Below are 20,534 nucleotides of genomic sequence, written 5' to 3' on the forward strand. Positions count from 1 at the left end.
ACTGCCAGAATCTATGCTCACATCCCTCTAAATAATGGTTTATAGAGTGAACACCAACAGCAGAAATGTGTATCATGTCGCCCAGATGGTTGTCAGCACAGTCCTCATGCACATGCAAGATACTAACAAAACATGGATCCCCGCTGAACATTGCTCCAATATCTTCTAAAGTATTTTCTTTAATTCGTTCTTAAGTTGTTCTTAAGAAAACTCTACGTCAGATTCATTAACATGTTCTTAAACCTTAAAACTGTGTTCTCAGATTGATCAATGCCAATCTCCTCGTAAACTGAAAGCGTGTGCCAGTTGGACCTAATTAGCATAGGTAAACGCCCGAAAATGTCCTTAAAAGGGCATGAGACTGAGGGGTCGTGTGCAGACACAGACAGACGTCACAGAGAGATACCGTAAGGGAAAGTTGAGAAAATGCTGAAACTAAACTCTAAAGACAGAGCACTGGAATCAAAATCAGTGTTAAGTAGCGTTCACTCATTTTAAGAGACCGTAATGCTTTGTAAAATAACAATATCATTTTATGACAAAAATATTATTGTAATTTAAATAATATAGCTAATATTATGTAAATGTAGAACAGAAGAAAAACAAATAAGAAAACATTGGTGAATGTCAGAATCTTTGTAAAAAGTGTGTAAGTGGGTTTTAAGAAGAAATTTCTTTTTAAGAATGGTTGCTGAATGAGGTCCATTGTTTTGCAAGATACAAGTAAGTCTCAAGTCAAGGCTATGAAGTCCAGAGTCAGGGCTGAAATCCTAAATTTTGTATTTCAAATCCTAAAAGATTCATTATTTTTCCGTGTGCTGGTGTGCACAGCCAAACGCAACTTCCCTCCAGGTTGTGCAATGTGATTGGCTGCTGCTGGTGGGTTGTACAAAGCACCTGTGATCATGGAAATGGAGACGTCAAGTCATGGGACTGAGGTCCAAGTGAAGTCATTGGTGTTGAAGTCAGTTGCAAGTCTCTTCAAGTCAAGTTGAGTCCGAAGTCATGCAACTCGAGCATGCTCCTCTGTAAGCAGCACAAATGACTCAGCTCTTAATACACAGCATGTGGGCGAGACCAAAACATCCTGCAGGACTTCCAAAAACACCTCCTCCTCCCAGAAAAGACAGAATTAACTCGAGATGACAAACTGTGACATTTATAAATCTATTTATAAGTCATTCTAAGTCTATGTTGACAAATGACATGTCATCTAAACATAAACATACACATCCAAAACAAGTCTGTATATGAAAATACCTCAGGGTAGAAGAGGCAACAGTTGCCAAGAATGGACGGCAAATTCAATCTCTCTGCTCATTTTATTGTCGAAACCTAATAAGTGAGCAACATGCACTGAAAAAGAAAATTGTGATCACAGTGCATTCTTGGATATTAATGTTTTTCTGCCATCTGGCATTTTTATAGCTGATCACATTGAAATTCAACAAGAAGACTGGAACAAAAAGAACAAGATGAACAGGCAACAATGTGTGAATGTGGTTTGAAAGGGACAAGTGTGCGCGTGTGTGTGTGGCTTGGGTGAAGAAGTGGTGAGTGACGGGTGCTGACGGGAGGGGAAGGGGAAGGGGGGCAGATTTCTGTGAGCTGAGGCCGGAACCATTTTCTCACCATGTAACCGATTATTTCTGTGCCCTGGTTCATCGTACCATCTAAGCTGTAGAGAATCAGTAAAAACACATGAAAAAGCTCAAATCACGATTTCACCTACCAACCAAGTAGTGTGTGGTTAGTTGTGGAGCGGCTTCCCAGCCTCTGGCCAGATGTTTAGAACAAAATAGGACCCTGTTTGATTATCTTTCAAAGTGCCTGTTAGAGTAGAGTAACTCACAAGCTGCTGCCAAAATGCACGTAACAGAGCTCATCACATTTTACACACTGAGTTTTTATGTTCCAACTTCTTCCACACCAAATCACTTCTATGAAACTAAAGCAAAAACAAAATCCCAGCACAGATTACCAAGGGAAGGCGCAGAAATGACATGTTTTGGTTGGATACCAGTGTATGTTGTTTGCTTTATGGTCATTTCCTGCCCTAATTGAAATATCTATCTGTTTGCTCCTGATTACAAACAACACCAGGCTGCCAAAGACTACACACACACACACACACACACACACACACACGTGTTGATCTACTTAGTAGAGTTGGCCTGAGCTCTTTGTCCTCACTGACATTAAAACAGGTACAAAGGCAGGATGGGAAGCAGGGAGGGCCAAGAGTTTGTATAACACTCTTTTTTCCTGGAATGGAGGCACACATGCATTTCTAGAATAACACAGTTTTCACTAAAATTATTTAACCGCATTCAATCTCAACTTGGTGCAGTGTTATGCCTGTATATACACATCACATTACAACTCACACATCTTCACAACTGCATCAGTTCACACACAGTGATGTGTGTCACATGACTTTATTGTGTGGTTTCACTGACTATGAATAATTTGTGAAATAAGCCGTTATCACTAAAGTTGCCACTGGAGACACAGGAACAAAACTTTTGACTCTTGGTGTCCTCAGCAACAAAACAACAACATCAATTTGGGATTCCAGCTGAGAGTTTACTCTACACTACTAATGCATCATAATAGATAGATAGATAGATAGATAGATAGATAGATAGATAGATAGATAGATAGATAGATGTGGCAACCTAGATGAGATCATTTCACTTGTTTCCAGACCAGATCAAATTCTAATTTCTTGAAGTGACCTGCCTCATTCACAACCAGACAAACGTCCTAAGCAGTACCAAGAGTTAGAATTTTTTTCCTTCTCATTTTACGAAAATCAGAACTTTTGAAACAAAGTTTCGCATTTAAGGCGTGTTATTATTGGTCAGTATTTTTGCAGCCTGTCGTTCAGTTGTGTCGGTGTATGTCAGATTGCTCCGGAGCTGTCCGCGGTGCTGAACATGATTCAGTCTGCAAAGAGCCTTTTAACTGCGACTTAACCCTGCAAGCCGTTAGACACACGAGAAACAACTCCACAGAGGCTGAATTATCCTTTAATTCAATCCTCACGACAAACAGTTACTTTAATCATGTAGCGTGTTTAACACGGAAACCTGGTACTGTATCAGTGGGTAGAGAAAACACCACCAAGTTAGATCCTTTAAACAAATATATCAGGACTGAGGCACTTCAGGTGCTTCAGTAACATCAGAGGAACATTTATACTGATTCTCCCTTCATATATGACTTCATTTAATATCACCTAAAAAACCAATCAGTGCTGTAAAAACACGAACAAAGGCAATAGCCATAACAAACACCAGACAGTCCTACAATTGCTGGACAAACCACCGACAACGCAGCACATATCACCCTATGATAAATAAGATGAAACAGTCTACAGTTAACTTCAGAGCCACATATTTTATGAAAAATTCAAACTTTAAATCATGTTCTTTTTTTGGCTAAAACAAACAAAAAACAAGATAGTCAAACATACCTCGTCAAGTTTCTTCTGCTCTTCTCCTTCTTCTTCTTTCGATTTTGCTTTAAGTGTTTCGATACACGGTGAACGCGTCCGTCCGTGCTACCGCTCCGTTTAACAGGGCTGTCCCCGGTGGAAACACGCCGCCCTCCTCCCAACCAATAGTTAAGCCCAACGGATTTACGGACTGCAAACTTCCTGTTAATATTTTACAAAATAAAACCATTATGGAGGAACCTCAGCATGACAGTGAACTGACTAGATTTTGTCACCAACGGTACCCCCATGACCGTTTTTTCAAACCGTTGCTAGCGCCATCTCCAACGGCGGACATGTTTCAAATGAGAGAAAACACAACTGTAAATTAAGTTAACCTGTCTCAGCACCAGCCTACTCAGATACAGTATTGAACCGTCATCTTCAGACAACCGTGAACAATTCAAACCAACCGTAAAACTGGGGAAAACAAATAAAAAGGGAGGGAAAATTCCCTCTCTCAAAACTGTCCCGCAACTAGAGAAACGAGCCCTAACAACCGCCACCTGTTCAGGTGGTGATTAAACAGGCTAATGCATTAAAGACTAATTTACTACTATTAATAATAATGGAGTATAATAAGCTATCTGCGATAAGATTAATAATAAAATCTTACCTGTTTTATAAATTAATTCTCTCAGTAAGGCCTACCCTTAGTTTAGGCTAATGGAGGCTGCATGCACAAAAAGAGAACTCAATATCCACTCCATAGACCAACCACATTACCCTGCACAACAACAACAACAACAACAACAACAACAACAACGACGACGACGACGACGACAACAACAACAACAACATTATTTTTGTAGTCTTTTTTAACTTTTGGTCGCTTTTAATTTTATGGTAAAGTCATCTGACTTCCTGCTTCATTGTGTCAAATTTGATGGTGATCACAAAATGGCCGCGCCCTCTGACGTCAGAGGTAGCGGATAAAAAGGTAGGGCAGCGCAGCACTGTTCAAAGCCATGTTGGATTGAATGATCATTGGCACTGTCTGTTTCCACATTTAATAACAAAGCAGAGAGCTGCAGGATGAACTGTGGTAAACTGCAGATTATTGATTACTGATAGTGGTTCTTTATTCGGACTGTTTACTCTTTAGAAAGTCTGGTGAGTAAACATAAAGTAAAAAATAAAATAAAACTTTGAAGGAAAAATAAGATAATAAAAAATGTTTAAGAGCCAATAGGTTCGTTTATTATACAGACAGAACAAATCAACTGTTTTCCATTGAAATTCAGTGTGAGAGACGGAGAGAGACTAAGAGTCAGTCCATTTTCACTGACCTTTCCATTTGTCTGTGCAGAAAATAACTTGTTGGGACAAGTGCAGCAGGTATCATTTACTGTAATATAAACTGATGTCTTCATAGACTGACACGACTACACATGTGCATGTACTCTTGCTCACATACACACACGCACGCACGCACGCACACCATCACATTAGATCTTATTTCCAGCACACAGACAGTGACCCGGTCGATGGCATTTTAAAAGATGTGTGGCTAAAACGTGTGCTACCATCTATGTCTTCTCTCTCAGTTCAACAGATTTGTTTTCAGTTTAACGCCATTAAATCTTAATTACTGTGAGCGCTACATAAACACTTACTGTACCACTAACACCTCAAAACAAGGTTTCTGTTGCGAGAGAAGTCATGATCTCAGACCTGTTCCTTAAATGATTATACTCCACGTCTCAGTCCATGCTCAGCTACTGTAATTACGGCATGTCATGATAAAGCATGCAACGCAGTTACATGAGTGCACACAGTTCCCTGGCAGAAAGGCTCTTTGAGATGCTCCTCAGTGTATAAAGATGTTTGCCCCTGGAGTCATGGACTTTACATAATCAAATACATGATACTTTTTTTGCAGTGCCGTAAGGCGTGGGATATGAATACCGAATACGACCAAAACTACACAGTAAGAAGAAGCCAAGCTAAACAACAACAACAAAAAAAAAGGATGACATACCTTCTGGGACATGCTTGTCATGTTCACTGTCTGCTTTTGTCAGGTTATCATCATGTAAACTACACAACAACTTTAACACACTGTCACTGTGTTAAAATGATTCATCTTGAAATGAGGCGGTTGTCATTTTAGCCAGGGTCTTAACTATTGGTGTCCTGTATGAGCACCAGTCCACATCCTGCAGAAGTTTTCAGTAAGTGGTCAGTCAAAAACAAATGTGGTTCTTGGATAAAACAACCTATTTTGAGGAGGTCAAAGATCAGAAATGCAGTGCCTTGGTTATTTCAGTTACTCTGGAAAGATCACGTCAGAGAGATCATTTAAGACTGAGGAAGACAAGCTGTGAAAGAATGAAGGCCTACGGGAGATGTAGAGATATAGACGGTATAATATCATCTCTCTCCTCCTCCGCTCTGTCTGTCTGTGGCTGATTCTCACCCCTCCGTCACTTGTCAGTTTCTTCATTTGAATGCTCATGAGGGAGAGATGATGCTCTTTCTTTCTTTCCAATCTCCTCTATCACTTGTTCTTTCACAAAACACTTTACAGACATTTTTTTTTTCACAGCACAAGCTCCAGTTTGCTTTCCAAATCTGATAAGAGACATGAGATTAACTGTGTATCTGATCTTTACAGGGGATGGATTGGCTTATTACACGTGTGTTTCCGATCATTACCATTGAAGAAACCATTAAAGACCTCTCTTCCCAAACTGATGATCCAATAGCGATCAGTCTGAGCACAATCACTCGCACTGTATCGCTATCGACTGGAGGAGGAGTGATTTCTCTCCCCGGGTGTTGCGCTTTCAAAACGACTGACTGCAAATTTATGCACAACACACTGCATCCAGTATAAAGACATTCATTTGAGATTGATTTCTTTTAGGTGTTACAGGTGGTGGGGCTGTTAGTCTCTCAGGGGTCAGTGATGGATTAAATATAAATTATAAGAACAGGGGAGCTCTGAGAAGGTTCAAGAAGACTCGTGAATAAATCTTCATTTTTTAAAGCTTCATTTAACGCATTGTGCTCATGAGATGTGCATGAAGAGCTCACTATTGAATACCACACTGCATGTATTACCAGACATCACACAAACCCCACAGTTTTGCAGATAACAGAGCGTCAGGCTTGGAGACTGAAACAGGTGATCAAAAGCAAAAAAAAAAAAAAAGAAAAAAAAAGACCCCAACACCCCACACCACCACCCCACCCAAAAAAAAAAAAAATTAGAAATTTTGTATTCATGATGTGACATTTCACAGTCCACATTATCTACAGTAGGCTGAACAGCTCTGTAGTCAGCTGCTTAGTCTATTAATCCCCCCCCCCCCCTTCACACTCTGCCCTGCCTGACTCACCACAGGAAATTACTTTGGTGTTGCATGATGTATCGAAATGCCACACAGAGCCTCATAATATGGGCTGGAGTCAGAGCAACCTAGAGCTTAGGAATAAAGCGCTGATGCATCATGAAGCACATGTGTAGAGATCTGTTTGTTGTCATTAATATCAGCTCGAAATGAATTCAAAGACCAATTTCCACACCAGTCAAGCTCCAGTTCTGCGTTTCCCCTTGTGTTGTACAGACAACAAACACACAAACTTAATGGATAAAGGGTTTAAATAGCTGTAGTCACACATACACTAATGGTTGAAATAGTGAATGGATTCAGCAGATGGTTGAAACATTCAGGTTCTGCTTCTCCAGATGGCAGCAGTACAAAAAAAGAAATCAATCTAGTTCGATTGATGAAAACATTTTTATGCATTTCAATATTGTGAACTAACATCCAGCTTAAAATTATTTCAAATGAGCACATCTGGGAGGTGACGGGTGGTGCTGATGAAGGGGGGTTACATCTGACTCTCTGAAAAGGTTTGAAACCACTGGAGGATGGAGCATTCATTTATTTCAAGGTTTAAAAAAAACTTTATCTCCCCTTTGACTTTATGTTTCCTTCATGCATGCAGTGGTTTGAACAGAATCAAAGAAAGGCTTGAATGTTTTTCCTGGACTCACATGATCAGGTGGTGCACTTGGTTTATTTTGCTTACTGATGAACAATATACTGTATGTCATGTTCTTTCCACTGGATGGCATCAGCTGTTGTTACAGGTGGATTACTGTGTGTGCTTCTTTAATAAGTCCTTGCCCTCATTTTGGGTGCAGATGTGTGTGTGTGTGTGTGTGTGTGTGTGTGTGTACATGTTCACCATGTGTTGTGTGTGTGTAGCCTGTGTTTTTTATATGACCATGCAGTATGCTCATGTATTCTCTCATATGTGCAGTCAGCAGAGATGTGATAGTCCCAGAGGGAGGGCAGAAAGCTGAAGCACCAGACAGAGAGGATCATGGTCTGCTGAATGGAGCTGCTCGGCTTTCTGCTCCACCCTCCACGACCCTCCGTTATCACTTACACCACAAACATGTCTTGGCTTCAATGGTCATTCTCTTCCAGAGCTCCGTCAATGAGCTCTTAGTTCACTTGCCTTGATAAAAGATACTGTTGGACGCCGGAGCCCTGTGTATCTCACCAGCCAGATGTTTGACTTCTAAACCAAGTAAAACCTTTTTTGTTTATAGTTTTTTTGTTCAGTATGACTGTGGCTGCTGTGGGCTAAATTTAACAACTTGAAAAGGTTTACAAAACATCTCCACAATAGTACTTCACTTTGCATCTTTTGCATTTGTTGTACATGTGAGGTTTAGGTTGATATGCATTTCCAGACTGACAGCTATATCATCCTTGTATCTATGAAAAAATTAAACAAAATCCTCCTTCAAGTCAAGGACCTTCCGAGGGTGATTAACAACAGCAGTGACAAACTCAGGCTTTGTACCTGTTACCATCGACAGGTCGGCCTCAGTCTCAATAAACCAGTAAACTCAGTACAGTATAGTCCAGGTTGTCCTGCCGACGAGATCACTGTAAACTTTCTGAACATCACTGCATCATTCTAACCGTTTGTTTTTTCCCTCAAGCACATGAAGCGCCCAGGCTGTGTGCCTCTCTCTCTCTCCCTTCTCCTTCTCTATGACCCTGTTTAACACCTGCTGCTAAACCTGCTAAACTTCACTATAATTAATAATGATAATTATTGTTATTAGCTGTCATTATTACTTTTATCAGTAAGCGCACTACAGTTGCCATTACATTACTATTGCCGTTACTGCCGCTTCTATCATTATTATTAATATTGCTATCATTTCATGTTCTTGTTCTTTTCCTCTGTGCTCTCTCTTGCTCTCTCTCTCTCTCTCTCTCTCAACCCAACCTGTCGAGGCAGACGGCCGCCCACCCTGAGTCTGGTTCTGCCCGAGGTTTCTGCCCCTTAAAAGGAAGTTTTTCCTTGCCACTGTCGCCCAGCGCTTGCTCTTGGTGGGAATTGAATTGTTGGGTCTCTGTAAATAATATTAGAAAGAGAAGGTCTAGACCTGCTCTATTTGGAAAGTGCCTTGAGGTAACTTCTGTTGTGAATTGGCGATATACAAATAAAATTGACTTGACATGACAAGAGAGGGAGGTGAGGTCACAGAGAGTGTTTGTTGTACATGAAGACAGCTGGTACGACAGAGGAAAAGACTGACTCGGGTTAAGCAGGGAAGCCAAAGAGCTTGACTGTCCTGACCTACTGCCACTAACAACACGGAACTGACTGTTGCTTTTATTATAGTAGTGACAGTTTACAGGGACATTATCAAGAAGCTTGTTGATGTAATTACTTCACACGTAGACATATTATTTGCAGTTAAACCAAGGGTAAGACAGTTGGGGGTGTTAAGCATGGGAAAATTGAAACCGTGGAGTAAAAAAGGCACTAATTCACTGAAAGCCAAACATCAGTCAGCAACATTTACTGCCAAAATGCAACACAATCAAAACAAGTGATAACTTACAACTGTACAACATAGTAATCAATTATAACACACAAGCGTCAGTCCAACAAGAGAATCACACAGTGCCTCTGAAGTGTACAAACCTCATTTTCTTTAGACGGTGACAGAAAACTTTGGCTACAAACTGACTGATTTGACCATTTTGGGTTCCTGTAATTGAGAGTGATATTTAAGTCAAATGCAGGGAAGGAAAAAAAATACATAAGTTTTCTTAAACATGTTAATTACATGAACTTTGCTCCACAAACAGTCAAAATTTAAAAATGGATACCTGCCTTGCAACTTGACTGACAACAGAAACTGACAATTCTGTCAAAACAAACATGTGAAACTGATCCTTGGCTCATTCTTCTATCCAGTACCAACATTTTAGAAATAAATTCAGAATTATGACCATGAGTTTGTCCTCATAAAGTATGCTGTGTTGACACATTTGCTGTATGTGATACCGTGTGAGACTTGGGTGCCCTGCTCAAAGACACATGGCTTCTGTTAGAAAGTTAATGCGGTTGGGTCTCTGCTGCTGGAAATGACACATATCAAATAGAAACATTCTTTTAAACTATAGCCCTCCAGCTGTTCTTCAGTAATCAGCAAAATAAACCATATTACAAATGTTAATACCTCGAAGATGACTCCACAATCAATGTGATGTGCCTGCTACAAAAACTTCTGCGTGAAAAATTACTGATTTTATATATATATCAAACAGTGCTTGTTTTTAAAAAGTGCCCATTTGTGAATAAGGGTTTGTAGTTACTTCAGGTCTAATGCTGTTAGTTTTCAGACAGATGTCATTGAATAAGCACAGTGGTGCACTGTTCACACATGGTAGTTATTAATGTTGACCCTCACCACAAACACAGGAATACAAACGTCCAAGGTGGTTAGACTCTAGACAGAAGCGCCATGTAGGTCTTTGTCTAAAAGTGTTGAAACGTTGCTGAACAAGCCCTGTGTCAATCATCTGACCCACCAAACATCCACAGAGGACTGCCTCTTTGTGGTTCTTAGTATTGTCAATCAAGCACAGAGCTCCTGCACTGTTGCAGTACAGACCTTTCGAGGTCCCCACAAACAACAAGCTGTTATCTGTCACCTTCTGGAAGCCAATCAACAGCTTCTGCTTCAAACGTGTACAGGGCAAAGAAAAAGATGTCAACCCTGCAGGTCAAACGTCCGGAGGCAGTGGCTGGAGCAGCAGTAGGCCACGAAACTCACAGTCGTCCTAAAGAGGAAAAAAGTGAGATGACATAGTGTGCGAAAGAAGAGCATTCGTGTTTAGTTGAGAAGAATTCATTTGCAAATACAAAACAGGATTTATTGTTATTTGTGGGCAATCCTAGAAGGGAATTGAGGTGTGTTTGTTCTTACCTGCGGTGCACTCCTGCCAGGGCGGTGTCACGGAGGGGGAAGAGTTTGGGGTAGATGATGGTGAACATGGCTTGGCTGCAGCGGTGACAGTGACCGAGTGGGAATTGCAACAGGTCAAGCAGGCTCTTTGGGAGGGTGATGGGAGGCAGCAAGTTGAGGTCTAAAAACACAACAGTACAGGTTTTTTCAGCTTCAACACACAGCTCCTTTTCCTTAACAAACCATTTATTGGCCTTTTTTTTTTAATGTTTCTGCTTTACATTGATACACATCCACACTTGTACACTGGCCAGTAGTGATGCGTGGTCTGGATCTGACATCATCCGAATCAGCATAAATCATCCACCTGCCACCAACCCTGAACTAATTTTTTTCCACAATTTAGAGACCTGCACTTAATCACACATTACCCCTACCTCTCAGTGGGATATTACGCATGATTACATGAAGTAGGCTGGTTTCAAATAAACAAACATTTATTTAAAGTCAAAGTTCTCCTTTTTTGGAAAAATAAAAAATGGCAACAGGTATTTTCCACAGTAGAACAAACACACGCTGACTAAGGCTGATTAAAATTCTGAAACACAAACAATTTAAAAGCTCATAATAATGTTTGGCTACTAGTCAAAATAAATAAATGATAACGAATTCAGCAGTCCATTTACATTGAGTCATTTGGCAGATGTGAGGGACATCACCAAAGCTTCAGTGCAGTAGGAGACCTTGGCGTAGATATTAAGTACTACCTACATCCAAACACAGTCTAAATTCTTGCCTGATGAAAAATGAAGTTAAAATATGTTCACATTTTTATAGAATACAATTAATATTTTCCTCATACATTAAATATTAATCATCCACCTGCAGCTCATCCGCTGCTAATCAGCATGTTCATTTTCATGACTCGGCCCGCCCAATCTGTGGATTAACCACAGTGCCCACAGGTACAGTATAACTCTGATCTGTGCATCACTACTGGCCAGTGTAGTGAACATACAGATATACAGAGTGCGCTGTTACTCCTCACCTGTTGGGCGGTGGTGGTGGATGCGGTGCAGGGTCCTCATGGTGAGCTCCTCCAGGGGAACCACGTTATCCGTCTCTGATCCCACCACTTTCACTTCAGCCGGCAACCCGACCAGAGCCTCAGTCAGCGCCTCACCGGGCACCTCACCCAGGTCTCCGTCCAACCCTGGTGATGACACACCGCACCTGTACAGCAGCAACACACATGCAGATATAGTCCTTCAATTGTTTTTTGTTATTATAGTATGCAACATGATGTAACTGCATTTCTTCCATATTTTTTTTTATTATCAGTGCATGGCTAAACTAACTCATACTGCTCTGTATCAAACTGAGTTGAAGTGATCTGAGTTGTTCAAGTTAGCTGTTTGAGGAGCAGGATTACCCGCTACAGCCGATGACCTTGTTATACAAGTAGGAGGGGAGGCCTTTTAGGTCCACATTGTTGTCCACAAACACGAACTGCAGCTCCCGTGATCTGCCCAGATCTGAAACACACAGATAATAATAACATAGCCTTGCTCCCTACATCCCTATGGCAACGCACAGATAGAGGGAATATACGGACCGAGCGGTAGAAAGGTCAGTCGGTTAGCGGCCATGGAGAGCTGGTTGAGGCGGTGGAGCCAGCAGAGCTGCCGGGGAACGTGGCTCAGCAGGTTGTGGTCCGCTGTCAGATTCTGCAGAGAGACACAGCGGTGCAGCCGATCGGGTAGAGACATCAGCTGGTTCATCGACACGTCCAGAGTCTCCAGTTCATGCAGATCACCGATCTCTGAAAGCATCAGACAAAAAACATGAGAAAGAATCAGTGTTCCGAAATCTGACTTCTACTATTTCAAGAAATAAATCAACATCAAATCTCACAATGAAAAAGCACAAAATTGACGGGGAAGTGTTTTTTTATGGGATCATCTGGAACATTAAAGTTTTGATTGACTAAGTACTTTGGCAGCATTTCCTTTTAACGCTGACAATCAGCAGGTAATTTCATGTCATCTTCATGTCTCCAAATAGTCTGAAACCAAGAAAGAAGGCTCAGATAATTAGGCTGACACCTGCTGTTTCACAGACACTGACTCACAGAGAGAGAGAGAGAAGCTTCAGTCATTTGAAAAGACCGTTGCTGTGATCACATCTGTGACCTTTTCTTGTCAGTGTTTTTAACAAAATCGCCAGTTGCAAATTTCTAAACTGGACTTTAAATGGCAATGAAAGACTCACGGCACATCAAGGAACGTGACAAAACAAAAGGTTAAAGATATTCAGGTAGCGGATCTGACTGACTGAGTGTGTGACTGAGTGTGTGACTGGTATGGACACAACATAACTGTATGAAAGTAAGTAACAACTGAGTCTTATGTTGGTAGAGAGACAATTGTTTTATACTTTTATTTTGCTTTAATCCCCATAAAAAATCACAGATGACTAATATGTCAGCAATGTTTTTTAAATTACTTACAAAATCTACTAAGGTGGAAAATTAAACATTGTGATATATCATAAAAATATGAGGCTGAGCAACAGTTGTGTTTTTTAATGCTCAAGAACAATATGAAATCACAACAAAACCATCTGGACTTCAGCTTCACATTCGATAACTCCTGTAACTATTTGCACCTCACACAGAATGTATCCTATCTTTTTCTTCAGTTGAACGGTGCTGTTTTCTGTCTCCTTCAGTTTATTTGAGTGTCTCTGTTGCCCTCTGCTGGCAAACTGAACACACCTCAACTACAGTTGGTATTCTTACCTCAGAAAATGAGAAGTCAGTGCTTGCCAAACAGGACTTTGTACCACACAGTGGAAACTTTTACAAATAAGAGGTTAATCAGTTTGCTGGAGTTTAAGCTGTGTATTAAATACAAATGAGCTGTGTGGTGCACCACACATTACACAAAGATATTGTCAGTCTATTTATGTTTATACATCTTCTTTTATCTTTTTCCTCTGTTATATGCACTTTATTTAGTCATTGTCAGATCTTTTATTCCGCTCAGGTTTGGACGCACCCATGCACTTTCAATGTGTCATATTTTTGTCTTGATGCTTTTATGTATGGTCTGATACTGTCAGTCGTTATACCACAATCCTGAATATTTCTTTCTTTCAACTGCGTTTTTTCTATAAATAGAGTGACAAAGCTAACCTGAGCTGCACTTTAATTAGAGAATGAGGAATAACAGCAGAGCAGACAGGAACTGGTTTTTACCTGGAGGAAGGCATTTCAGCTGGTTATTGGACAGCCTCAGGTGCCGCAGAGACCTCAGTCGGCCAATTTCTGGACAGAGGAGCTGGAGGGCGTTATTGCTGAGGTCTAAAGATTGCAGCCGGGCCAGGTTTCCAATAGCTGAGGATCAGACCAAACAGACACCTTTATTATGTTCAGCAGGCAAAGTTCTCCTAGCTCCTCTCCTGTGTGCAGTTAGAGGCTTTCCAGTCAACAATACTCAACGTCAGGCTAACAACTTCTCCAGATTTCACTAGTTTAAATTCTTGTTTTTTGTTCTATTGAGGGTCTTACTAATGTACAATTCTATATCACATTATCTCAGTATTAATAAAATATGAATAAATCAGTGCACATCATTATTTCTGCAGTCTGAGCATCTCAGCTTCATTTTTATTGTGGTTGATGGTTTGCTCATTTAGTTTCATTTGATCTTCTTCTTAAACTTTAAGCATCTTATAGAAGTCTCTTGTTTAATCCTACCTGAATCAACTATTTCTTGCCTTGTTTAATATTGTTGAATCACTCTTCATGTACAGACAGTGAGAAGTTAAAGGAAAACCCTGACAAATGAGTGGAGAAACAGGATGACATTACCCCCATCCGTAGGGCAAATGTGTCACTAAATGGTTTGATAAGTATGAAAATGATGTGAATCAAATGCTCTGGTCTTTGCAGTCACCAGATCTAAACCCAGCTGAATACCTATGGACAATTTGAACCAATGTGTTAGACAGCGCTCTCCACCACCATGGTGAATGGTTAATGGTGTTCATCCCTCCACTAGAGTTCAGACACTTGTAGAATCAATGCCAAGGATCACTGAAGCTGTTCCGGCAGCATGTGGTGACCACACATCTTACTAAGACACTTGATGTTGGTTTTCGTTTCAACTGTCACTCGTCTGCATTTTTCAGTATAACATAAATGAGAAGCATATACAAGTATAACAGTCACGCAGTCAGGTATTTGATTGCTATGTCTCTGACTATAAAGACTTTGTCAAAGTAGAGCAGCAATGTATTCAAATGCTGTTAAAAAAAAGCTAACTGACAAAAAAGAAAATAATGACTGTCGACACTGGCATGCCATCACGACATAATGGAGGACCAACCTTCAGGAATAATGACTATGTTGTTTGAGTGCAAATACCTGAAAAAGAAAAAAAAGAAATGTTACAATTTGAATTGACCAAACTATTTGTTATCTCACGGTTACCGTTATAAAGTAGTCTGAGACCTTTTATTTTCATGCCAGTGAGTTTCTGGTGTCAAGTGTAATAGTTTGTCAGAGTTACAATGTAGGAATTCAGCATTCAGCCTCATGCAGAGCAAATTACAAAGATTTTCACATTTTCATGTTTCACAGCTGCAGCATGTTGGGGATCAGTAAAATTCACCTGCCACCTTTCTTATTACACTAACCAATAATAACAACATAACAAAAGCAAAATGTCATGGAGTTTGGCAACTCTTTGCTGTCAAATTAAATAATGAAAAATTATATATTATAAAAAATAATTATCTTATTTGTAAAAAAATTGCTTAATTGAATACTCACAGTTCAATTAGATTCGGGAGCTTCTGGGCAAGATTGTCAGGCTGATCAAGAGAGAGAGAGAGAGAGAGAGAGAGAAAAGGGAAATAATCAGTAAATCAAACAGGAAATGATCTTGAGAAATTATTATCATACCACTGCATGTTTTGAAGAACTAACAGACCTTCTAACAACATGCACTGTTGGGCATTTATGTTTACACACAACAACAATGAACAGCATCTCTGATGTCTGACACAGCAAAAGCATCATCGTGTGGATACCAGTGTAGTGAGTGAGTTCCTCTTCATGTACAGTCTCTCCAGAAACTGCAGGCCTTCATCTTTCAGCAGCTCCACGGGGAAAATATTCAGGTTTTTGTAGTTAAGGAACAGGTTTTTGTGGCGCTCCTGCTTGGCCATGAATATAGTCTCATGGAGTTCAGTTGCCATCTCTGAGGAGACTTCTCCTCCCTGGTGGAGTAGACTTAGCAATGCCTCTTGCCTCTATGGCATTACTGTAAGATAAACAGATGAACAGGAGCATTGTCAGACAGCAGTTTGCAACCGGTAACAGACCAGGATAAAACAGCACTGACTCTAACTCCTCTTTCTGTGTGCCTAACTGACCAACTGTGTTGCTGCAGGAGGCAATGGCTGCTTCAGATACAGTCCACATTCAAACAGTTACATGAAGCTATTCCGCTCGATAACACTTGGAGCCAGGGGAAGCGCTGCTGTCAGTGCCTGACCCAGGATACTGCAGATAGACCCTGCAGCCTGTAGCTAGCGTTATGACGGACTTCAGTTAACTAACATTCCCCTTGCTTGTCGGTGTTTTTATCTGTCATCCTTAGCACCGTTAGCATGCTAGCTAAATGGCTGCTATTAGCGCATTACGTTCAATAACAACAAATCAGTTAATTACCTTAACTGTGCAGGACAACTTTATTTCATTTTAATACCCACATACGCTCTGAACCTGTCTGTTGCCAGAAGTATGTTTGTAAAAAGACATTGAGCTAGCGAAGTGGACTGGTTGTTGCGCATAAATGTAGGAACGTAGATACCTCATTGGTTACTGCTGTGTCGGCGCTATGCGTCTGCGCGTCCGCCATATTGGAGCGGTCAACATCCGCTGGTAAACAAATAAACAGATGAAATTTGGTTTGTTATAAACGTGAGAAATTGAACATGATATTGATAACTTGTTGGAATTAAATTAAGTCACTGAGGGTGGATGTAGTCAGATATATGATATGATAGTATTGTAGATCGTATTATTATATTATATTATATTATATTATATTATATTATATTACGTGTGTAAAATGAATTAATGAATATGAAAATTAATTATTTGAGATTTAAAATATTTACAATTGTGTAATGGTAACTGTAAAAGTTATGTGTCTCGGGGTGTAAACGGCAGGTGAACTGACTGGATGTTCTCTTAGCTGAAGTCTGGGGAACAAAAAAAAGTCTTAGTTACTTGAGTAATTAACTGATTTAATTGTCAACACAATGACAAGACACCAGATGGCTTTATAACAATGAAATAGGTATAAAAAACTTTTCTTTTTTTTGTTGCTAAACTTACAAAAGCTGAAATTCTGAATAATTTACACTTCATTTTGTCTATTCATTCTGAACGAGAAGTCTTGCAGTGGAGTCTGCATCTTTCTATTTGTTTACCGGAGGACTTTGGCCGCTCCTGTATGGCAGACGCATAGCAGCACCACGACCACGGACAGAGAGGTCACAGTGGTTTCTCTGCCAACAACTTCTTGCTGTCTGCTGTTTTCAGAATAAAAGATTGTCCTTAACTTTCTGCACAGGACTGTGGAGAGTAGCGGTGAAATGTCACAGTTGAGCGAGAAAGTAGTTTACTCCACTGCATTTATTACTATAATTACTCTTCAAATTCAGATTCCACATAGATCAAATCATCAGTTTGTAAAATGCGATTATTTAAAAAAAAAAAAAAAGATTGTAACTTGCAATTTTTAATTTTTCTTTTTAACTTTAAAGAAGTTAAACTAAACCAGAAAAGTGTAGCACTGCTGCCTATTCTATCCATATAGTTTAAACAACAGTTCATTTTGTTTGTTCAATTTATTATCAGCTCAGTTTTATGGGTAAGGTGTGAGCTTTGACAATGTAGTCTTTGAAGTCAAGATGAAGTTAAAATGTATTTTTGGCAAATAATCAAAATCAATATATAGTCATACTGCATGTCCTTGGTGTTTGTCTTGACTAGTTTACTTAAATGAGAACCCCAACTGTAAGGAAGTGCAATACTAAATCACTGGAAGACACCTTTAATGTCAAGATTAGGCAAGTTTTGGCAACTTTATATGCTGCTGAGTTGTTTAATCTGTAACAATGCATCATATTTTACCAATTTATAATTTGCATGTTTAATCTAAATATGAAAAGTAGATAGATAAATGCAAGAATGCAATTAACATATTTTAAGCAGAATCTTTTATTTTGAAAATAGCAGACAGGAAGAAGTCACTGCCCAGCTTCTTTTTCTCTTCCTGAGGTCACTGCTGGTGTGTTTCTGCCACCTACTGTTACATACATGTACATGTACATGTACATACTTTTATTCCACTGGATTTCTCAGAAAAAATGATCTGATAGCTTAAATTACTATCTATACTATCTATCTACTCATGATCTTAGATTTACAATTTTTACATCGAGTTAAACAGACCGATTAAATCTAAGAATGCAATGACTTTAACTTTTGCTCTAGCAAATAAAATAATTACAGAGAAAATTCCCTTATACAATAGAGTACCACTTCCTTCAGTCAATCTTGTGTCTTCGTAGTATACGTTTTCTTATTCCTGAGAGCGTCCTTACCTGCACAGATAATCTAAATCTAGTTACTGCACTGAATGTTTCCTCCAAAATAAAAAAAATCTCCTACATTCACATGAGTATGGTGGTATAGGTAGTATGTTGCTTTTAGATACCAAAAAAGTATAACAAATTTCAAAAATATACATTAATGTATGTTGTATGTGGTCTAACAGCTGGGAAGTTAAGGCATATTTTTATGTCATTATTTTATATTTATATTGTAAAATAGTAACTTCAGACTGCAGTAAAAGCGCAGTTTATTTATTTATTTTTTGCCTCCTGGGATATCCCTCTGTATGTCCTTAGAATACAGGACCAGTCCTCCATCATTACACCATTCTGGTGTGGACCCAGTTTTATACTGTATTTAGCTGTGTGGCTGCTTACTGTGCTGGTAATGATGTAGTTTGAGACACACATGCAGCTACGTCATTCCTGAGATTTCACTCTGATTTTCATAATGGAAAACCTGGACCATAATGTTTCTGAATTTTAGATGTCTACTTTGTAAGTTACTTCACCAACTTTTGGATGAGAAATGTTGAATGCATGTGAGTTCTTCAAGTAACTACATGCAAATATGGTCTAGCTACTGTGCTGCACTGCGTTAGAAAGTTTCTGCCTTGCTACCTGAAGGCGCTGCACAGATGCTACCAGACAAACTGAATAAGAAGGGTGGATATTTTGGCTCTCACTAGCAATGGTTTAAATATAGCAGTGTTGGTGCTCAGACGATGAACATCTCCCAGAAAGACAAGAAGTGAAACAGTTTGCATACATTTTTATTCATCTTAAATCTCATGTATAAAAAAAGAATTGGAGAAACAGACATTCTCTTTTCCTTCAGCCAATCATTTTTCCCAGTACTCAGATTATATTGATAACAGGAAAAATTCTTACAACAGCATGTACAAAAGAAAACCAAAATGAAACCTTAGTCTAACAGATCATTTCAATAGAAACGCAAGAGTTGGAAGGCTATGAATAATTTACACACATCAAAATCTTGGTAACAAATTGGCCATCAATGTAACAAAATAGAAAAAAAAAAAAAAAAAGGAAGAAATTTGTTCAACTTTATGTCCGCTCTGTGAGGTGTTCCAGTGGTAAAAGTGAGGCAAAAATCAGACCACAAACAGTGAAATACCCATCCTGACCTCATCATGTCAGTACAAGCTGGCATTAGACTGCCACTGTGATTAGTCTGCTGTGGTGACTGGGCCAGAGGACTCTAAACTAGATCCCTTATCACCCAGACTCCCAGCCTGAAATTACAAACCTGCGTTGTTAGGGTGGGAAGAAGACTCACAAAAAAAAAGAACAGCAAGGATGCTTTTTACTGGGATTACGATCACCATGGAAACAGGTATAGGCACAGGGATCTGTGCCGAAGTCCTGTAATAGTAGTAACAAAAAAAAAAAAAAACCTCAAGAGTATTCTGTCAACCGACACACGAAGAAGAAGAAATATAACTAGCTCCTCTGTTAGCAGAGGTGTTTCCATAACAACCAGTACAGATCATTAGCCAACTCTCAGGTCAGATATGGCACATGACTGACTGACTGACTGACTTCTACCTGGTGATTCACACGGCTTCACTCATTAATGACAAAAAACAAACAGCCTTCTGGAAACATTTAAGCTCATTGGAGAATGTGGCAACTCAGATTAACCTGCCAGTTAAACAATTGTTACAGAGGATAGAATATTGGACAAGTCATTAATCAGTTGGGAGAGCAAAGAAACACATCTTGTTTTAATTTTTACTGTAACATATACTTGCAGCAGTAATTTGTGTGTGATATTGAAAATTAGCCAGTTTAAACCATCCCAAACTAGACACAAATCACCAGGAAAGGCTCCATCTTCTTTAACAGCCTCAGGTGACTCACAGAAGTCCTATAACGATTCTCTATACATACAAAAATACCATGAGGGGGTCATCTGATAACCTCCAATTTCATTCATAAGAATCCTCAAGAACTCCTCTAACCATCTGAATGAAAAAATATTCTAACTGCAGCATGAAAAAAAAGAAAGAAAGATTTTTAACCTGTTTCTCAAATTGCAACACTGTTTCCTAAAACAACCACCAAAAAAACAAAACAAAG

General features: G+C 39.5%; 2 protein-coding genes across 4 annotated transcripts in view; both read right to left on the reverse strand.

Annotated features, from left to right (window-relative positions):
- The window catches only part of LOC111220141 (synaptosomal-associated protein 25-A-like), a 39,490-nt gene extending 35,890 nt beyond the window's left edge, over positions 1-3,600 (reverse strand). Inside the window, exon 1 of the mRNA XM_022743131.1 lies at positions 3,479-3,600. The gene's annotated coding sequence lies outside the window, so the exon portion shown is untranslated. The remainder of the gene's footprint in view (positions 1-3,478) is intronic.
- Positions 3,601-9,308: 5,708 nt separating this feature from the next.
- On the reverse strand, positions 9,309-17,321 carry lrrc28 (leucine rich repeat containing 28). 3 transcript variants are annotated; one of them, XM_022745639.1, is made up of 11 exons: positions 17,244-17,321; positions 16,619-16,686; positions 15,834-16,066; positions 15,574-15,614; positions 15,128-15,165; positions 13,996-14,133; positions 12,352-12,558; positions 12,169-12,271; positions 11,785-11,969; positions 10,758-10,917; positions 9,309-10,611 (listed from the first exon to the last, which is right to left on the reverse strand). In XM_022745639.1, the coding sequence occupies exons 3-11, from the start codon at positions 15,999-16,001 to the stop codon at positions 10,542-10,544; spliced, it is 1,110 nt and encodes a 369-aa protein (XP_022601360.1). In that variant the 5' UTR covers positions 16,002-16,066; positions 16,619-16,686; positions 17,244-17,321; the 3' UTR covers positions 9,309-10,541. The 3 variants fall into 3 exon arrangements, with proteins under 3 accessions (XP_022601360.1, XP_022601367.1, XP_022601375.1); XM_022745646.1 differs by lacking the exons at positions 16,619-16,686; positions 17,244-17,321 and adding an exon at positions 16,477-16,610; XM_022745654.1 differs by lacking the exons at positions 16,619-16,686; positions 17,244-17,321 and adding an exon at positions 16,179-16,274.
- Positions 17,322-20,534: the final 3,213 nt, after the last annotated feature.

This window comes from Seriola dumerili, unplaced genomic scaffold, assembly GCF_002260705.1.
Source record: "Seriola dumerili isolate Sdu_G_001 unplaced genomic scaffold, Sdu_1.0 BDQW01000003.1, whole genome shotgun sequence".
Lineage (NCBI taxonomy): Eukaryota > Metazoa > Chordata > Actinopteri > Carangiformes > Carangidae > Seriola > Seriola dumerili.

Excerpts from the sequence above, each read along its gene's own strand:
- lrrc28 (XM_022745639.1), bottom strand. The coding sequence starts at position 16,001 with ATGGCAACTGAACTCCATGAGACTATATTCATGGCCAAGCAGGAGCGC. Across the intron at positions 15,615-15,833 it reads GGAACTCACTCACTACACTG|CCTGACAATCTTGCCCAGAA; the intron begins GTATCCACACGA and ends TCTCTTGATCAG. Across the intron at positions 12,272-12,351 it reads ACTGACCTTTCTACCGCTCG|ATCTGGGCAGATCACGGGAG; the intron begins GTCCGTATATTC and ends TGTGTGTTTCAG.